This window comes from Cydia amplana, chromosome 24 (genome assembly GCF_948474715.1).
Source record: "Cydia amplana chromosome 24, ilCydAmpl1.1, whole genome shotgun sequence".
Taxonomy (NCBI): Eukaryota; Metazoa; Arthropoda; class Insecta; order Lepidoptera; family Tortricidae; genus Cydia; species Cydia amplana.
Window position 1 is genome coordinate 8,900,390 of NC_086092.1, and position 13,331 is coordinate 8,913,720.

The 13,331-nt window shown below is 38.2% G+C and overlaps 1 protein-coding gene across 11 annotated transcripts in view; it reads left to right on the plus strand.

Moving 5' to 3' along the window:
* Positions 1-11,391, plus strand: part of LOC134659325 (protein daughterless) — a 172,073-nt gene extending 160,682 nt beyond the window's left edge. For 6 of the 11 annotated variants that reach the window (XM_063514989.1, XM_063514990.1, XM_063514988.1 and 3 more), the window contains 7 exons: positions 348-446; positions 1,927-2,026; positions 3,603-3,665; positions 5,153-5,242; positions 8,404-8,499; positions 9,596-10,401; positions 11,340-11,391. In XM_063514989.1, coding sequence (XP_063371059.1) covers positions 348-446; positions 1,927-2,026; positions 3,603-3,665; positions 5,153-5,242; positions 8,404-8,499; positions 9,596-9,770 — 623 coding nt within the window. In that variant the 3' untranslated portion in view covers positions 9,771-10,401; positions 11,340-11,391. The remainder of the gene's footprint in view (positions 1-347; positions 447-1,926; positions 2,027-3,602; positions 3,666-5,152; positions 5,243-8,403; positions 8,500-9,595; positions 10,402-11,339) is intronic. The other 5 variants (XM_063514985.1, XM_063514984.1, XM_063514982.1 and 2 more) reach the window with 5 other exon arrangements.
* The last annotated feature ends 1,940 nt before the right edge of the window (positions 11,392-13,331 follow it).

Here is a 13,331-nt window from a genome sequence, read left to right on the forward strand (position 1 = left end):
TACGTTTTATTTGTCATTGGATGAGGAAAATAAAAAGATACCATTAGAATAGAATCCATAATGATTTTTTAAAACGTATTCAGGCTGGTCTCATATGGTTATTCATGTCTACGAATCCATCTTGTATTTGTGCTTGTACAGTCACCTACAATAATATGTTAATCTATGAAGGCAACAAAAATATGTGAGACGCTCTTATGGCTCTACAAATAAGATCGTGTCTGATATTTTTGCGGTCTTCGTGGTGTAACATATTATTGCAGGTGACTGTACCTTACATGAATTAGACGCTGAGTATCTTATGTCGGTGTATTTTGCGATGATTCTTTAGCAAGTTTATATTTCAGTATCGCGGCTGGGCCCCGGCCCGGGCATCCCCCAGCTCCACAGCGAGCCGCCCGTCAAGATGGAGCGGCACGTGCTCCCCAACACCAGTACGTATCCAAGTAAGTGGCTGTTTCATCGAACATCATCATCATCATATCAGCCCTTTATCACCCACTGCTGAGCATAGGCACAGAATAAGTAATAGTATTATCATATAGAACGGACACGCACCGCCCCGCCCCGACTCGGATTATCTCGCCCCGCGACATGAATGTGTGCGTAAGTCGCTCTACTGAGAGCATGTCAGGATTCCGTCAGAAACTCAATGACGCGTGTGCAGACGTGCCGCGCACACATATAAACGCAAATCATTTTTGATGTATTGCGTGTCCGCCCTGTGGCATAGGCCTCTCTTCTAGTACGCCACTTGTCCCGGTCCTGAGCTAATCTCATCCAGAAGTGACCCGCAATCTCAACCCAATGAGTTGTAGTTACCTATAATTTATAAGTTGTGGTTACCAATAATTAGATAAGCATCAGTCATGATTGTTATGTAGATTCAAGAGTATGTAAGATGTATTATCTGTTGGTAATCGTAAATAAAGAAAATGAAATGAAACGAGCCAACGGACGCCAGGCGCTTCTATCATCCGAAAGCGGCCACCATTCTGTTAAGCCTTTATAAGGCAGAGGGAATATATTTCCCACATAATTTTGAACTTTGTTGCAATGTGATAGGGTTCTATTTTGCTTAATTTCTGACACCCTTATGCCTTATAAAGGGTTAACATTTTAGTCCACCTGCCATCACTCTGCCTAGCAACATGTCCCGCCCAACTACATTTTAGTTTGGTAATGTCATCAAACATAGACAAAGATAACCTGTAACTGCTAGCCGTTTTCGATTTTTACTTCAACCTGTACAAAGCCGGCGGTGGCAGGCAGAGCTAATTTTCTGTAGTTTTTTTATGTAATCGGTCGGAATTCGTAATACAATTAACCGGTTTTCTAATTAAGTTAATAGCTATTTACAACACTTTTGAAGATCTTTAAAGTAGTTGAAGTAATTTAATTCGTAGATTTAAGGCACTAAAAATAAGTCTGAATAAAAAAAATAGAAGTCTAAAGTACCTACATAATATATTTCAAATGGGTCTTTATTGTTTCCCAAATAGTTTTAAACCATACTGTATTGTTTGCTCGCATTTTCGTTAGTCATAATTCATTTGGTACAGAAACGCGTCACATTTCAGGATTGCCATAAAACAAACCTATCTATAGGATAACCTAACGAAAATCCTGAAATGTTAACGGTATCAGTTTTATGACTAATGATAATATGACAAACAATACATTATGACTTAAAACTTGGGAAACAACGGGACCCCATTTCAAATATTCCGCCTCTACACGTTAGGGCTCATTCAGACTCCCATGCTAGTTTCATTACATTGCGTAATTTGATTGGTCGGCTGAATTGATGTCACCTCACCTCCATGGTCCGCAATGTAACTAAAATCGTGTACGAGTTCGCGCGCCGTCTAAATGAGCCCTAAGTCTTTCAAAAGCTTACCAGAATATATATTTGTTTGTTTACAGAGAAGCGTAAAGAGCCACCGGATTCGGGGCTGGACTCCAAACCCTCGTCGTCTGGCTCCGCCGACCTCGGCAAGCCCGGCTCCAAGCGCTCCCGGAGATAGTGAGTCATACACATACATACATACATATCGTATACTCCATTCATACCTTCCCTATGTTCACTACCAAAGGAATACTTATGAATCGCAGACAAATTTGACACTATATGGCCCTGTATGATGTCATGTTATATGATATGGATTGCCAAGAGCTTTTTGAAAGAATCTGTGTTATTGCTTTCTTAGTATTCCTTTGTATGCGGTTAAAAATGAAAATCTTTTAGACATATTATGTTGTTTCGACGTCTCGAATGGTGTGGAATGGATTACTGTAATAACGTGATTTCATTCAATGCTAATCATATATTAAAGTTTCTTTTCATTATTAACTGCTCTGCTTCTGCTTACATTTAACTTTGATGACAAAAACGTGTCTCACGTTAATTTTGTTTTGTAATCACAATTATATTATAAAATAAGCTTTAAAATTTACCTCGTAACATATTATAATGTATATATCATATTCGAATAACAAGGATATGTCAATATTTTCGACTAATTATATTCCTGACTGTAATTTTATTCACTTTTTAATGTGTATGAATATGATTCGTACATACGGTTACAATAGTTACAGCTCAACATAATTTAAATCATATACAGTGTGTGGCCTATAACGCGGGCGAAAAATTAAAACGTAGATTCTACTCCTCAAACTAGACAATGTTTGTTCAGCGACTTTTAAAAATAACTTGTGGTTTGTATTTTAAAACACTTTAAAATTTAATCGAACACGCAATGTATTACGAAATTGATTATGCCTGTACGGTGACAAGACTGACGGGCAATGTCAATTAGACGGAATTTAAAGTACATTGAAAATATTATTTCGTTTGTTTGAAAAAGGGACAATTTTAAGACTACATAATTTCAAAAAGTTGTTGTATAAAAGTTTTATTGTTTGAGGAGTAGAATCTACGTTTTAATTTTTCGCCCGCGTTATAGGCCACACACTGTATATGATTCACAATTACGTTAAGGTAAATATTGTAACCGGTTAAAATTGTAATCTATCGCTAGTCGGTCGGAGTGACCCGCGCGACGCCGGCCGACGCTCGATATTTTTCAAACGCAGTCCGAACCCAATATCAGTTAAAAAATACAATCCGGTTTACTATATAAAAAACCGGTTAACTGCTACCACGATTTTTCAATAAAAAACCGGATTAAATTGTTTCTTTAATTATTTATATTCACGAGTACTTTACGAGTTGCGAATTCATGTATATTTATATCAATTTATCTGCATCCTACAAATATGAAGAAACGAGTTTATGGAACATATTTATTTAACCTTAAGTGCCCCTCTGTTGGACAAATGTCACTTTGTTATATTACTACGTATAATTTGGGAGATTGTCTAAAAATTTACGTTTTTAATCATTATCATTTTTGAAGCATTAATTCTTTCAGGGTTATATTTATTTATCTTCTCGATTTTCCTGTGATATTTAACTTGATATTTACTTCGTTTTAGCTATGAATAATTAGACGAATCAAGTCTCGTGTGATAAAGCTGATGTTGATTAGTGTGATACAGTTAGTTCGGACTGTATAGGTAGTGTGTGTTCGTTCTAGCGTCCCCGCCGCCCCGGCCTCCGACTTCGGCCGGTGTCGCCCGGGCCCCGGCCCCGATGCAATGTAAGTTACATTGCTCACATACTCGTATATAAAATGCAGTCCAGTTTTTTTTTGATATCTCAAAAAAGGACGTACCAGTGTTGGCCGAAACGTTAATGCAATTGGAAATGTTGGCCATTAACCATTATAAATTGAACCTTAAACCGTAACGGACGATTACAGTTTACGGTTCAATTTATAATGGTTAATGGCCAACATTTTTAATTGCATTAACGTTTTGGAATTGGAAATGTTGGCCATTAACCATTATAAATTGAACCTTAAACCGTAACGGACGATTACAGTTTACGGTTCAATTTATAATGGTTAATGGCCAACATTTTCAATTGCATTAACGTTTCGGCCAACACTGGTACGTACAATGCAGTTGTTTGTGTCAAATAATTTTGTAGTGACTATTTTTGTAAGTATTAAGTAATGTAGCTTAATTTGGTTTTGTACAATAACCAATTTGTACCGGTATAGATATATGTATTAAATAACCGGAAATTGGTTTCATGTTACACATGTTTTATAAAAGAAAGTAACCAGAAATATAGGTATACAGAACATACAAAAAACTCTGGATAGCATTTACTTACTATATTTTTCTCAACATTTGAAAGTAATTGAATGGAAAAAAACAGTATAATTTGAACGAAATTAAATCGAAATGTGTGAGCATAAGCTCTTGGAGATACAAACTTGTTGATAAAAACTATTACAAATATTTAAGGACCTTTGTATGCTAAACATGCTCGGTAAGTCCCTAGCTAATCAAAATTAATTTTGGAATGCAATAAAACTATGGAAACTGATTATATCGCGTATAATGATTTTATAATACATCCCGTTCGAACCCGAACAGCATTCGTGGTTAACGGGTGACTAAATCCGTTTCCTTAGTTTTATTTCATGAGTAACTATCGTGGTAACCGAAGACATTATTAATTTTGGATGTTTCTAATAATGGTCAACAATTTTGTATCTCCAACAATTTCCTATTTGAATTTAAACTGTTGTGAGACATACTAACATTGAATAATTTTACAGTTTAGACTTGTTTTAAGTCACTCGTGCGACATGTTTCGTGTTAGGTCTCCTTTCTCAAGCACTAACAGTGCGAGCAGCGTTCACGACGGCCGTGTATCGCGTACTGTGGCGCGCCGCGACGCACTTGTGTGACTTGAAACAAGTGAGTCTAAACCACAGACAATCCAACCTCTAGACATAGCATAGTCGCGCTACCCCCTCTGCCACACATACGATAGCGTTACTCCATCTTCGAGTCAATCCCGTGCCGTGATTGGTCCGTGTCTTTGAACAGACCAATCACGGCACGGGATTCGCTCACCTCGTCCCCCCGCACCCCCGTATTTTTGGCAGCATCGGTTTCATGAAAGAATTGGCCGAAGCTCAGTCTAGAGGTTGGATTGTCAGTGGTCTAAACGGGTAAATTATTCAATTTCCTATTTGTGAACTGTGCGTAACTGTCCCGTTGTAAGTAGCTGCTCGTCGGCGGACGAGGACGACGTGGACCCGGACACGAAGGCGGCGCGAGAGAGAGAGCGCCGGCAAGCGAACAACGTGAGGGAGAGGTAAGGACTTTTACTACTAGAGTCTGTGCGGAAAGAGAAGAGTCGTGAAATGTATGGGATCCAATACATTCTACGACTCTTCTCTTTCCGCACAGACTCAACACGGTCGACCGCGAACAACGGACATCGACATTTCGTTACCTGCCTGTATCGCTCTTGCATATTCGAGCGATAGAGGCAGATAAATAAATTTCTATTTTCGATTTCGCGAAAAGGCCTAAGGATGGATGGTTTTATCGTCATTTATCGGCTTTGAAGCTATATTTAATACATCTTGTGTCAAAAACGTTACTTTCTGATAATGAGTTGTCAAAATTTTTCAGAAAAACGATGTTCACATGTAAGTACCGTAAACCGGTTAGATCTAAATCGCAAACCGGTTAATTTGTATGAACAATCACCGGTTCCGCTCATAGCATGAACCTAAAACCTAATCTAAATTGTCGATATCTTTATATCAATTATAACTATTTACTAATACTTATTTTAATACTTTTTATGTTTACACAATTTTAACAAGAAAATATCTTATCTTAAAATTGTTTTCTTCGATTTATTATCGGTTACACTAATGCCAACATTATTAATTATTGATACACATCTCGTTGATTTTTCCACAGGCTTTCGTAGTAATTTATTATGACAAATTGATGTATACACGATAAAACCATCTGTATCCTGCGTTTTATCATTTATAAACTTGTGTTACTTGTCCTTGTCTATACCATGTTTTCATCCCTTGCTTCTCGAGTCCAAACATAATAATCCTCTTGTCAAGCTATTTGATTTCTGAGCCACTTGGTACCTTGTCACAGTGTCTATAATTGAAGTCCCCCAGCTACTTTCATATTGATTGTCACTGTGACAAGGTTCGAAGTGGTACAGAAATTAAATTTTTTGACTTTGTTTTTCCGTGAATTTAGCAATTAAAGATGGACTATTTTTAACTGCCAGCCCCTCTATAGCACATACGCTAACATCTTAATAAAAGTAATCTTATCTTACAGATGCAACGCATTGCAATTAATTCTTACTTGTGTCAATTTTATACAGTCCTAATAATAAATAAGTGTGTTTATGATATGATTTATTTAGCAATTGTTAAAAATAGATTCTTTTATGTTTGAACTCTGCTTTTAGGTGTCTCTTGTATATAAACTAACATATGTATTGTATTATAGTTCCAGCATTCCATTTTAACAATGCGGTCGCAGTATGTAAAATATTACGCCATTTACGATCTTCTCACTATTAGGTTACGGCCCAATTTCGTGTGCAACTCTTTCTTATATTAGGTACTTATGGTTTACGTTTTTCCTAGGTTTTCTTCTGGTGTAAATCTTAATAAATACATGTAAATCAAAACTATACGCTATATAGTTAAAAGCGTGGCCAAGAAATATAACAATAGGTCACAAAAATGTTTTAACATGAGTAAAATTGATGCATGTAGTGGTTTCGTTTCTACTAGCTACTTGTAACTTCATAGCAGTAAAGGTAAGTACATGTACTGTAATGTACATATTATAGGACATTGGGTACGCTGGTTCATTAGCTATTGGCTATCACTACAACAAGGTATTTGCATGTTTTCTATCATTTTCCATCCATTTGTCACTAATATGGGGTTCAAATCGGTAATTATATTATGAAACATATTATTATGAAATTAAGTATAGAGTTTTTAAAACAACTCTTAACACAAATACATTTTACTCTATCAGAAACAATTATAATTTCGATAAGAAATTAATGTTGTTGAATTTTTATACATAGGTACCTAGCAATGTTGTTATTAAATTACAACATACAAATTGTGCACGGTCTCATTTTAGTGCACTGTTTTTTAATTAATAATAAAAATCTTTTTTTAATCATTGATTCAGTAGGAATTCAAATCGAAAATACCAATAGATACGCTATTTAGAGTTTAACTTCTGAACTAATACTAACATCAACTCATATTGATATCAATTTGACACAAACATTTTACATACAATTTAGATACTAAATTTTGTTATGTTTCTTTGTTTTTTGCCTAAAAAGGCAAGAGCTGACTGTGCTTTAAATATGTAAAATGTTTGTACGGGGGCGATCATTGCAAAATTCCATTCTCACTCTGGCTTCCGTTTGGGATTCGGTATTTTGTTGAAACAGGCGATCGGCTGTCTCTCTCGCGCGCCGCCTTCGTCCGAGGTAACATTAATGTTTTGTTTCACCGTTTTTTGAACAAAAAATTAAGACGAAGTGTTCAAAATATCTCAAGACTGTTGTTAAGAGAACAAGAGCCTGTGCACATCATTTTGAACTACTCATCCGCTTATATATTTTGCTCCTAAGTCGTAATTCCATAGTCGGTTACTAAGTTTTTGTTCAAAAAACGGCGAATTTTTTATAAAGCATTTTAGTGGAAGAGAAATATTGCAAAAGTTATTTATTAGTTAAGAAGATTTATCAATTCATTTGATATTAAACAATTACACGGTTAGAATAAGTGCAATATTGTCTCAAACATTAGAGATTAATCCAGGCAATTCAGTAAAAAGGTATTTCCCATTGTTTTTACGGCCTAAATGATAATTTCCTTAGCGGTTAAACCTGGAACTAGAGTACTAAAGTTACTGTCTGAAACAGTCTAAATCTGAATACTGTTTACAAGAAGACAAAACAATTTAGATTTACAATTTTGTGTTTAAAAAAAGTCACTTTTCTTAAATTCTATATTTAAACAATGAACACAAAAAATATTACACCAATTGACATGCGACCGAAGGTAATGCAAACCGGTTTTTATTCAATATGCTTAGATACCGGTTAAGTAAGATCAAGGTCACATTTACATACAAATAACCGGATTTGGGATATACTTGAACATTGTTAATAAAAAAAACTGATTTTTTCAGTATCTTTTCTACTTTATTCAACTCGAAGCTTTTTTTTTTGTTATTTTTTTTTTTCAAAGCTTGTTAAACAATGGGAGGTATCTTTAAATAATCTAGAATAGTAGTTATAGCTGGTCAAGCAGATCTTGTCAGTAGAAAAAGGCGGCAAATTTGAAAAATGAAGGCGCGAAGGGATATCGTCCCATAGAAAATTTGAATTTCGCGCCTTTTTTACTGACAGGATTTGCTTGACCAGCTATATATGAGCTCGTTATACAGCTGTTCGTCTGCGGACGAGGGAGACGACGAGGGGGACCCTCAGGCCAAGGCCATGCGCGAGAAAGAGAGGCGGCAAGCCAACAATGCGAGGGAACGGTAAGTGCGAATGAGATGGAAGTAGAATTAGGAGTATCATTTCGGAAAATCATTTATTTACAAACAAGATATATACAGTGGTATTACTAAAAGAAATTAAAAAAAAGCGGCCAACTGTCTAGCTATCACGGTTCGTGAGATACAGCCTGTTGACAGACGGACGGACGGACAGCGGAGTCTTAGTAATAGGGTCTCGTTTTTACCCTTTGGGTACGGAACCCTAACTAGCTTAAATCTAAAATAGGCCATTGAGGCATTGTACCAGGAATGCTGGCGACATTTCTTCGCTGTATCGCAATGCTGATACGTTGTGCGAGGTAGCCGCTAGCTCTTTAGTTTTCGGAAATATACTTAAGCGATGAGATCATGCCATTGTCGTGGGACACGAGCCGAGTGGGGAATAAACTCCCTGGCGAGGGTTTCTCGAGGGGCTAGTATGGAGTTTTTTTCAATAAAGGAAGCGTCAGCTCGTGGAGTTGCAGGCGTCCATAGGCAACGGTGAACGCTTACGTTCAAGCTGGCCGTATGCTTAACAGTTTTGAATGATTCACGGTTAGTTTCATTAGACTTAGGTATATCGACCGGGATATAAACCGTGATTACCTTTTGCATTGTTTTCGAGCTCCCGATATTTTGACACCCGCCCGCTATCTTCAGTTATAAAATGCATGTAACTGCGTCGAAATATCGGCCGGACGGAACGGACGCCTGCTCGCGTTTGCGCTTATATCTCTCGTAACTCGTAATAGATGCGTTTTGTTAGAGAGTGAACCTTCTGTACCTAGTAGACTATTATTTATTCTGTGACTTAGCTTAAATTCAGCTTTCCTTGCCGTTTTGTCAGAGGCGTTGTAGTCACGATACGACCCTAAATGAAACTGATAGATTGTCACAATAATATTTTACATACTGCTCCGTGATACTAAGAGTTGAAAAAGGTTGTTATGTTTATTTATTTTAGTATTAAGATCAAAATCACGAATTCGATTCCCGTGATTCGTTTGCGTATGTCAAAACAAGCCTAGATTTTAACCCAACCCGATTCACCGTTTGCCCATCTTCTATGTATTTTGTCTAATGAATACGTTGTATACAGGATAAGAATACGGGACATAAACGAAGCCCTGAAGGAGCTCGGGCGCATGTGCATGACGCACCTGAAGAGCGACAAGCCACAGACCAAGCTGGGGATCCTGAACATGGCGGTGGAAGTCATCATGACGCTGGAGCAGCAAGTCAGAGGTGAGTCACGCGTCATTCATGTCTTGTAGGAGCTCAGCATGACGCACCTGAAGAGCGACAAGCCACAGACCAAGCTGGGGATCCTGAACATGGCGGTGGAAGTCATCATGACGCTGGAGCAGCAAGTCAGAGGTGAGTCACGCGTCATTCATGTCTTGTAGGAGCTCAGCATGACGCACCTGAAGAGCGACAAGCCACAGACCAAGCTGGGGATCCTGAACATGGCGGTGGAAGTCATCATGACGCTGGAGCAGCAAGTCAGAGGTGAGTCACGCGTCATTCATGTCTTGTAGGAGCTCAGCATGACGCACCTGAAGAGCGACAAGCCACAGACCAAGCTGGGGATCCTGAACATGGCGGTGGAAGTCATCATGACGCTGGAGCAGCAAGTCAGAGGTGAGTCACGCGTCATTCATGTCTTGTAGGAGCTCAGCATGACGCACCTGAAGAGCGACAAGCCACAGACCAAGCTGGGGATCCTGAACATGGCGGTGGAAGTCATCATGACGCTGGAGCAGCAAGTCAGAGGTGAGTCACGCGTCATTCATGTCTTGTAGGAGCTCAGCATGACGCACCTGAAGAGCGACAAGCCACAGACCAAGCTGGGGATCCTGAACATGGCGGTGGAAGTCATCATGACGCTGGAGCAGCAAGTCAGAGGTGAGTCACGCGTCATTCATGTGTCTGTTATATGTTATCCAAGCCGAAACTACGAGGGTTCGAAAATACGACGAAACGTGCCGAGAAAACTGCACTGCCTTTTGCCATTTGTCTCGTCTTGGCGGGGGCTCCCGGATTACAACTTTGCATTATAATTAATTAATCAATGAATTTTCTACTATGTAACTCGATTTTTGAAATTAAATTACATATAATGTTCTAACATTTCAAGGAAATGGGTCCAAAAGGCTGTAAGTTAAATTTAGCTCAAAATTTCTCAAGGCTCTCAAATTGAAAGGCTACCCAGGCTCACCTGAATTTATTGTGAAGAATGTTTTTTGAAGATTACTATTTTAATAAACAATGGTGTTGATGAGTATTCGAAATTAAACTTTCGTGAGACATATTTTAAACTGTTTAGATGACAACGGTTTCACTCACTTGAATTATTGGTCGCTATCGGCGACACATGTTTCGGGCCCTTCGGGGGTCCTTTCTCAGGCTCGAGTGCTCGCGGCGGCTACACTTCGTGCACTCTCAATTTGATTTTAATTTTATTAATTTAATGTGTCTTTTTTGTGAGAGCGCTGGTGGCCTAGCGGTAAGAGCGTGCGACTTGCAATCCGTAGGTCGCGGGTTCGAACCCCGGCTCGTACCAATGAGTTTTTCAAAACTTATGTACGAAATATCATTTAATATTTACCAGTCGCTTTTCGGTGAAGGAAAACATCGTGAGGAAACCGGACTAATCCCAATACGGGCCTAGTTTACCCTCTGGGTTGGAAGGTCAGATGGTAGTCGCTTTCGTAAAAACTAGTGCCCACGCCAATTACTGGGATTAGTTGCCAAGCGGACCCCAGGCTCCTATGAGCCGTGGCAAAAATGCCGGGACAACGCGAGGAAGAAAAAAAAAATGTGTCTTTTTTGTGTACTTACAGAGCGTAACCTAAACCCCAAAGCCGCATGTCTGAAGCGACGCGAGGAAGAGAAGGCGGAAGAGGCGCCCAAACTGCTCGCAGCCCCCCTACACCACTACCAACCCATGCCGGTGAGTACTATACAATACAATACAAATACTCTGTAATATACACCCCAATACAGATAACAATGTCTTGAACAGATTTCTGCTACAGCAAATATGTAACAAATGTATAATAATATATAATATGATATATGTATTTTGATAACAAAACTTCCGTGTGACAAAGACATATTAAATATATTAAAAAACGGGTCACTCACGTATTTTAAGTCGAAAAACGCTCGACATGTTTCACTTCGTACCGAGAAGTGTCATCAGGAGCTTGCGTTTACGGTGACGGACCGGCGCAAACTGCGTCAAACATGTCGAGCGTTTTTCGACTTAAAATACGTGAGTGACCCGTTTTTTAATATATTTAATATGATATATGTATGTTTAGCCCAATGGTTAACTGGTAGAGAATGTCTCAAGGCGTTAAGTCCGCCATTTGTACTTTTTGTGTAAATGTGTCCAATAAAGTTTAATTAAATAAATAAATAATATAGCATAATAATATAGTATAATGTTCATTTACAGTCTTTTGATTTCATAAGTAATTTTTTAAAGCATTTTTCAATAAAACGTATCGTCAGGTAAAAGCAAAACTCACTAATTATCACCACAAGATCGAAGACATAGTGAACCATATTAGTACTAAAAGAAGGTTGATTTTTGTTTAAATCTTTTTTTAATAATTAGTGAGTTTTGCTTGTCACCCGACGAAATCAAGATTATTTATAGTTCGTTTTTTTTGCATTAGAAATAACTTGAAAGAAGGTAAGCGATTTTGACATGTCTTTTAATTGAAAAACACTTTTTAAAAATCAATAACTATTACTTATGAAAGCAGAAGACAATAAAAGATCGTATTAGATTCATAATTGTTACATATTTACCGTAACTTATTTTAAAAATGTGTTTTTCAATTAAAAGGCACATCAAGATTGTTTACCTTATTTCTAATGCTAAAAAAATGAGGTTTAGGTAGGAAAAGAAACAGCCTTTTGTTTCATCAAAGCTTATTATAATAATATGTTTGTTATTTAGCAGGGCATGGGGCAGCTCCCGGGGCAGCCCCCCTCCGGGCCCCCGCAATAGCGACCCGCGCCCGCGCACCCGCGTCGCGCGCCCCACCACACACACCACACCGTTAACTGACCATTCTGAACCTTACCACACAGACGATAAGGTTCCCCGGTGGTCAGCTAGTGCGGCTTCAACTCCAGGCGAGGCTTTGTCGCTCGTCCCGTTCGGTGCCACTTTGGAATGCACTTTGAAAAGCGTAAAACTAAAGTATTAAGACTTAGTGCTCGCTAGGTCAAGCCATAGAGAAATATAGTAAGACAAGAGTGCTCACTCCATACATCAGTTCAGACTATTAATTTCAGTGTCTACATCTAGCATCATACATGTGTCTACATCTGCTACTTGACAATAGATGTAGCACCGACCGGAAAATCTTATCTCAACAGCATAAGACTTTCAGGTCGGTGCTACATCTATTGTCAAGTAGCAGTACTGATAGTTCCGCTACTCGACGCTAGATGCTAATAGTCTTTTTGGTACTAAAACTGATGTATGGAGTGAGCACTCTATGTATTTTTTTCTCTATGGTCAAGCTTAAAAATGTTCAGTGCCGAAAACGCACATGTGCGTTCGCATTTAAAAGGGGTATAAAGATAAGAAATTCTTGCCCCCGAAGCGCAATTATCACCTTAATATCAAATAGAATTTAATATAAAGGTAATTAAAAAAAATCGCGACGAAGAGTATACTGGATGACATTTGAGGAGTGTCTTTTCAAAAGGGTTTATTTTTTCTGGGAATCTATTTCTAAATTGGACCTTAAGTTTTCTTGAGCAAGGTTCTCTCTAGAAGTACCGCTAAGAAAAAAATAAACCCTTTTGAA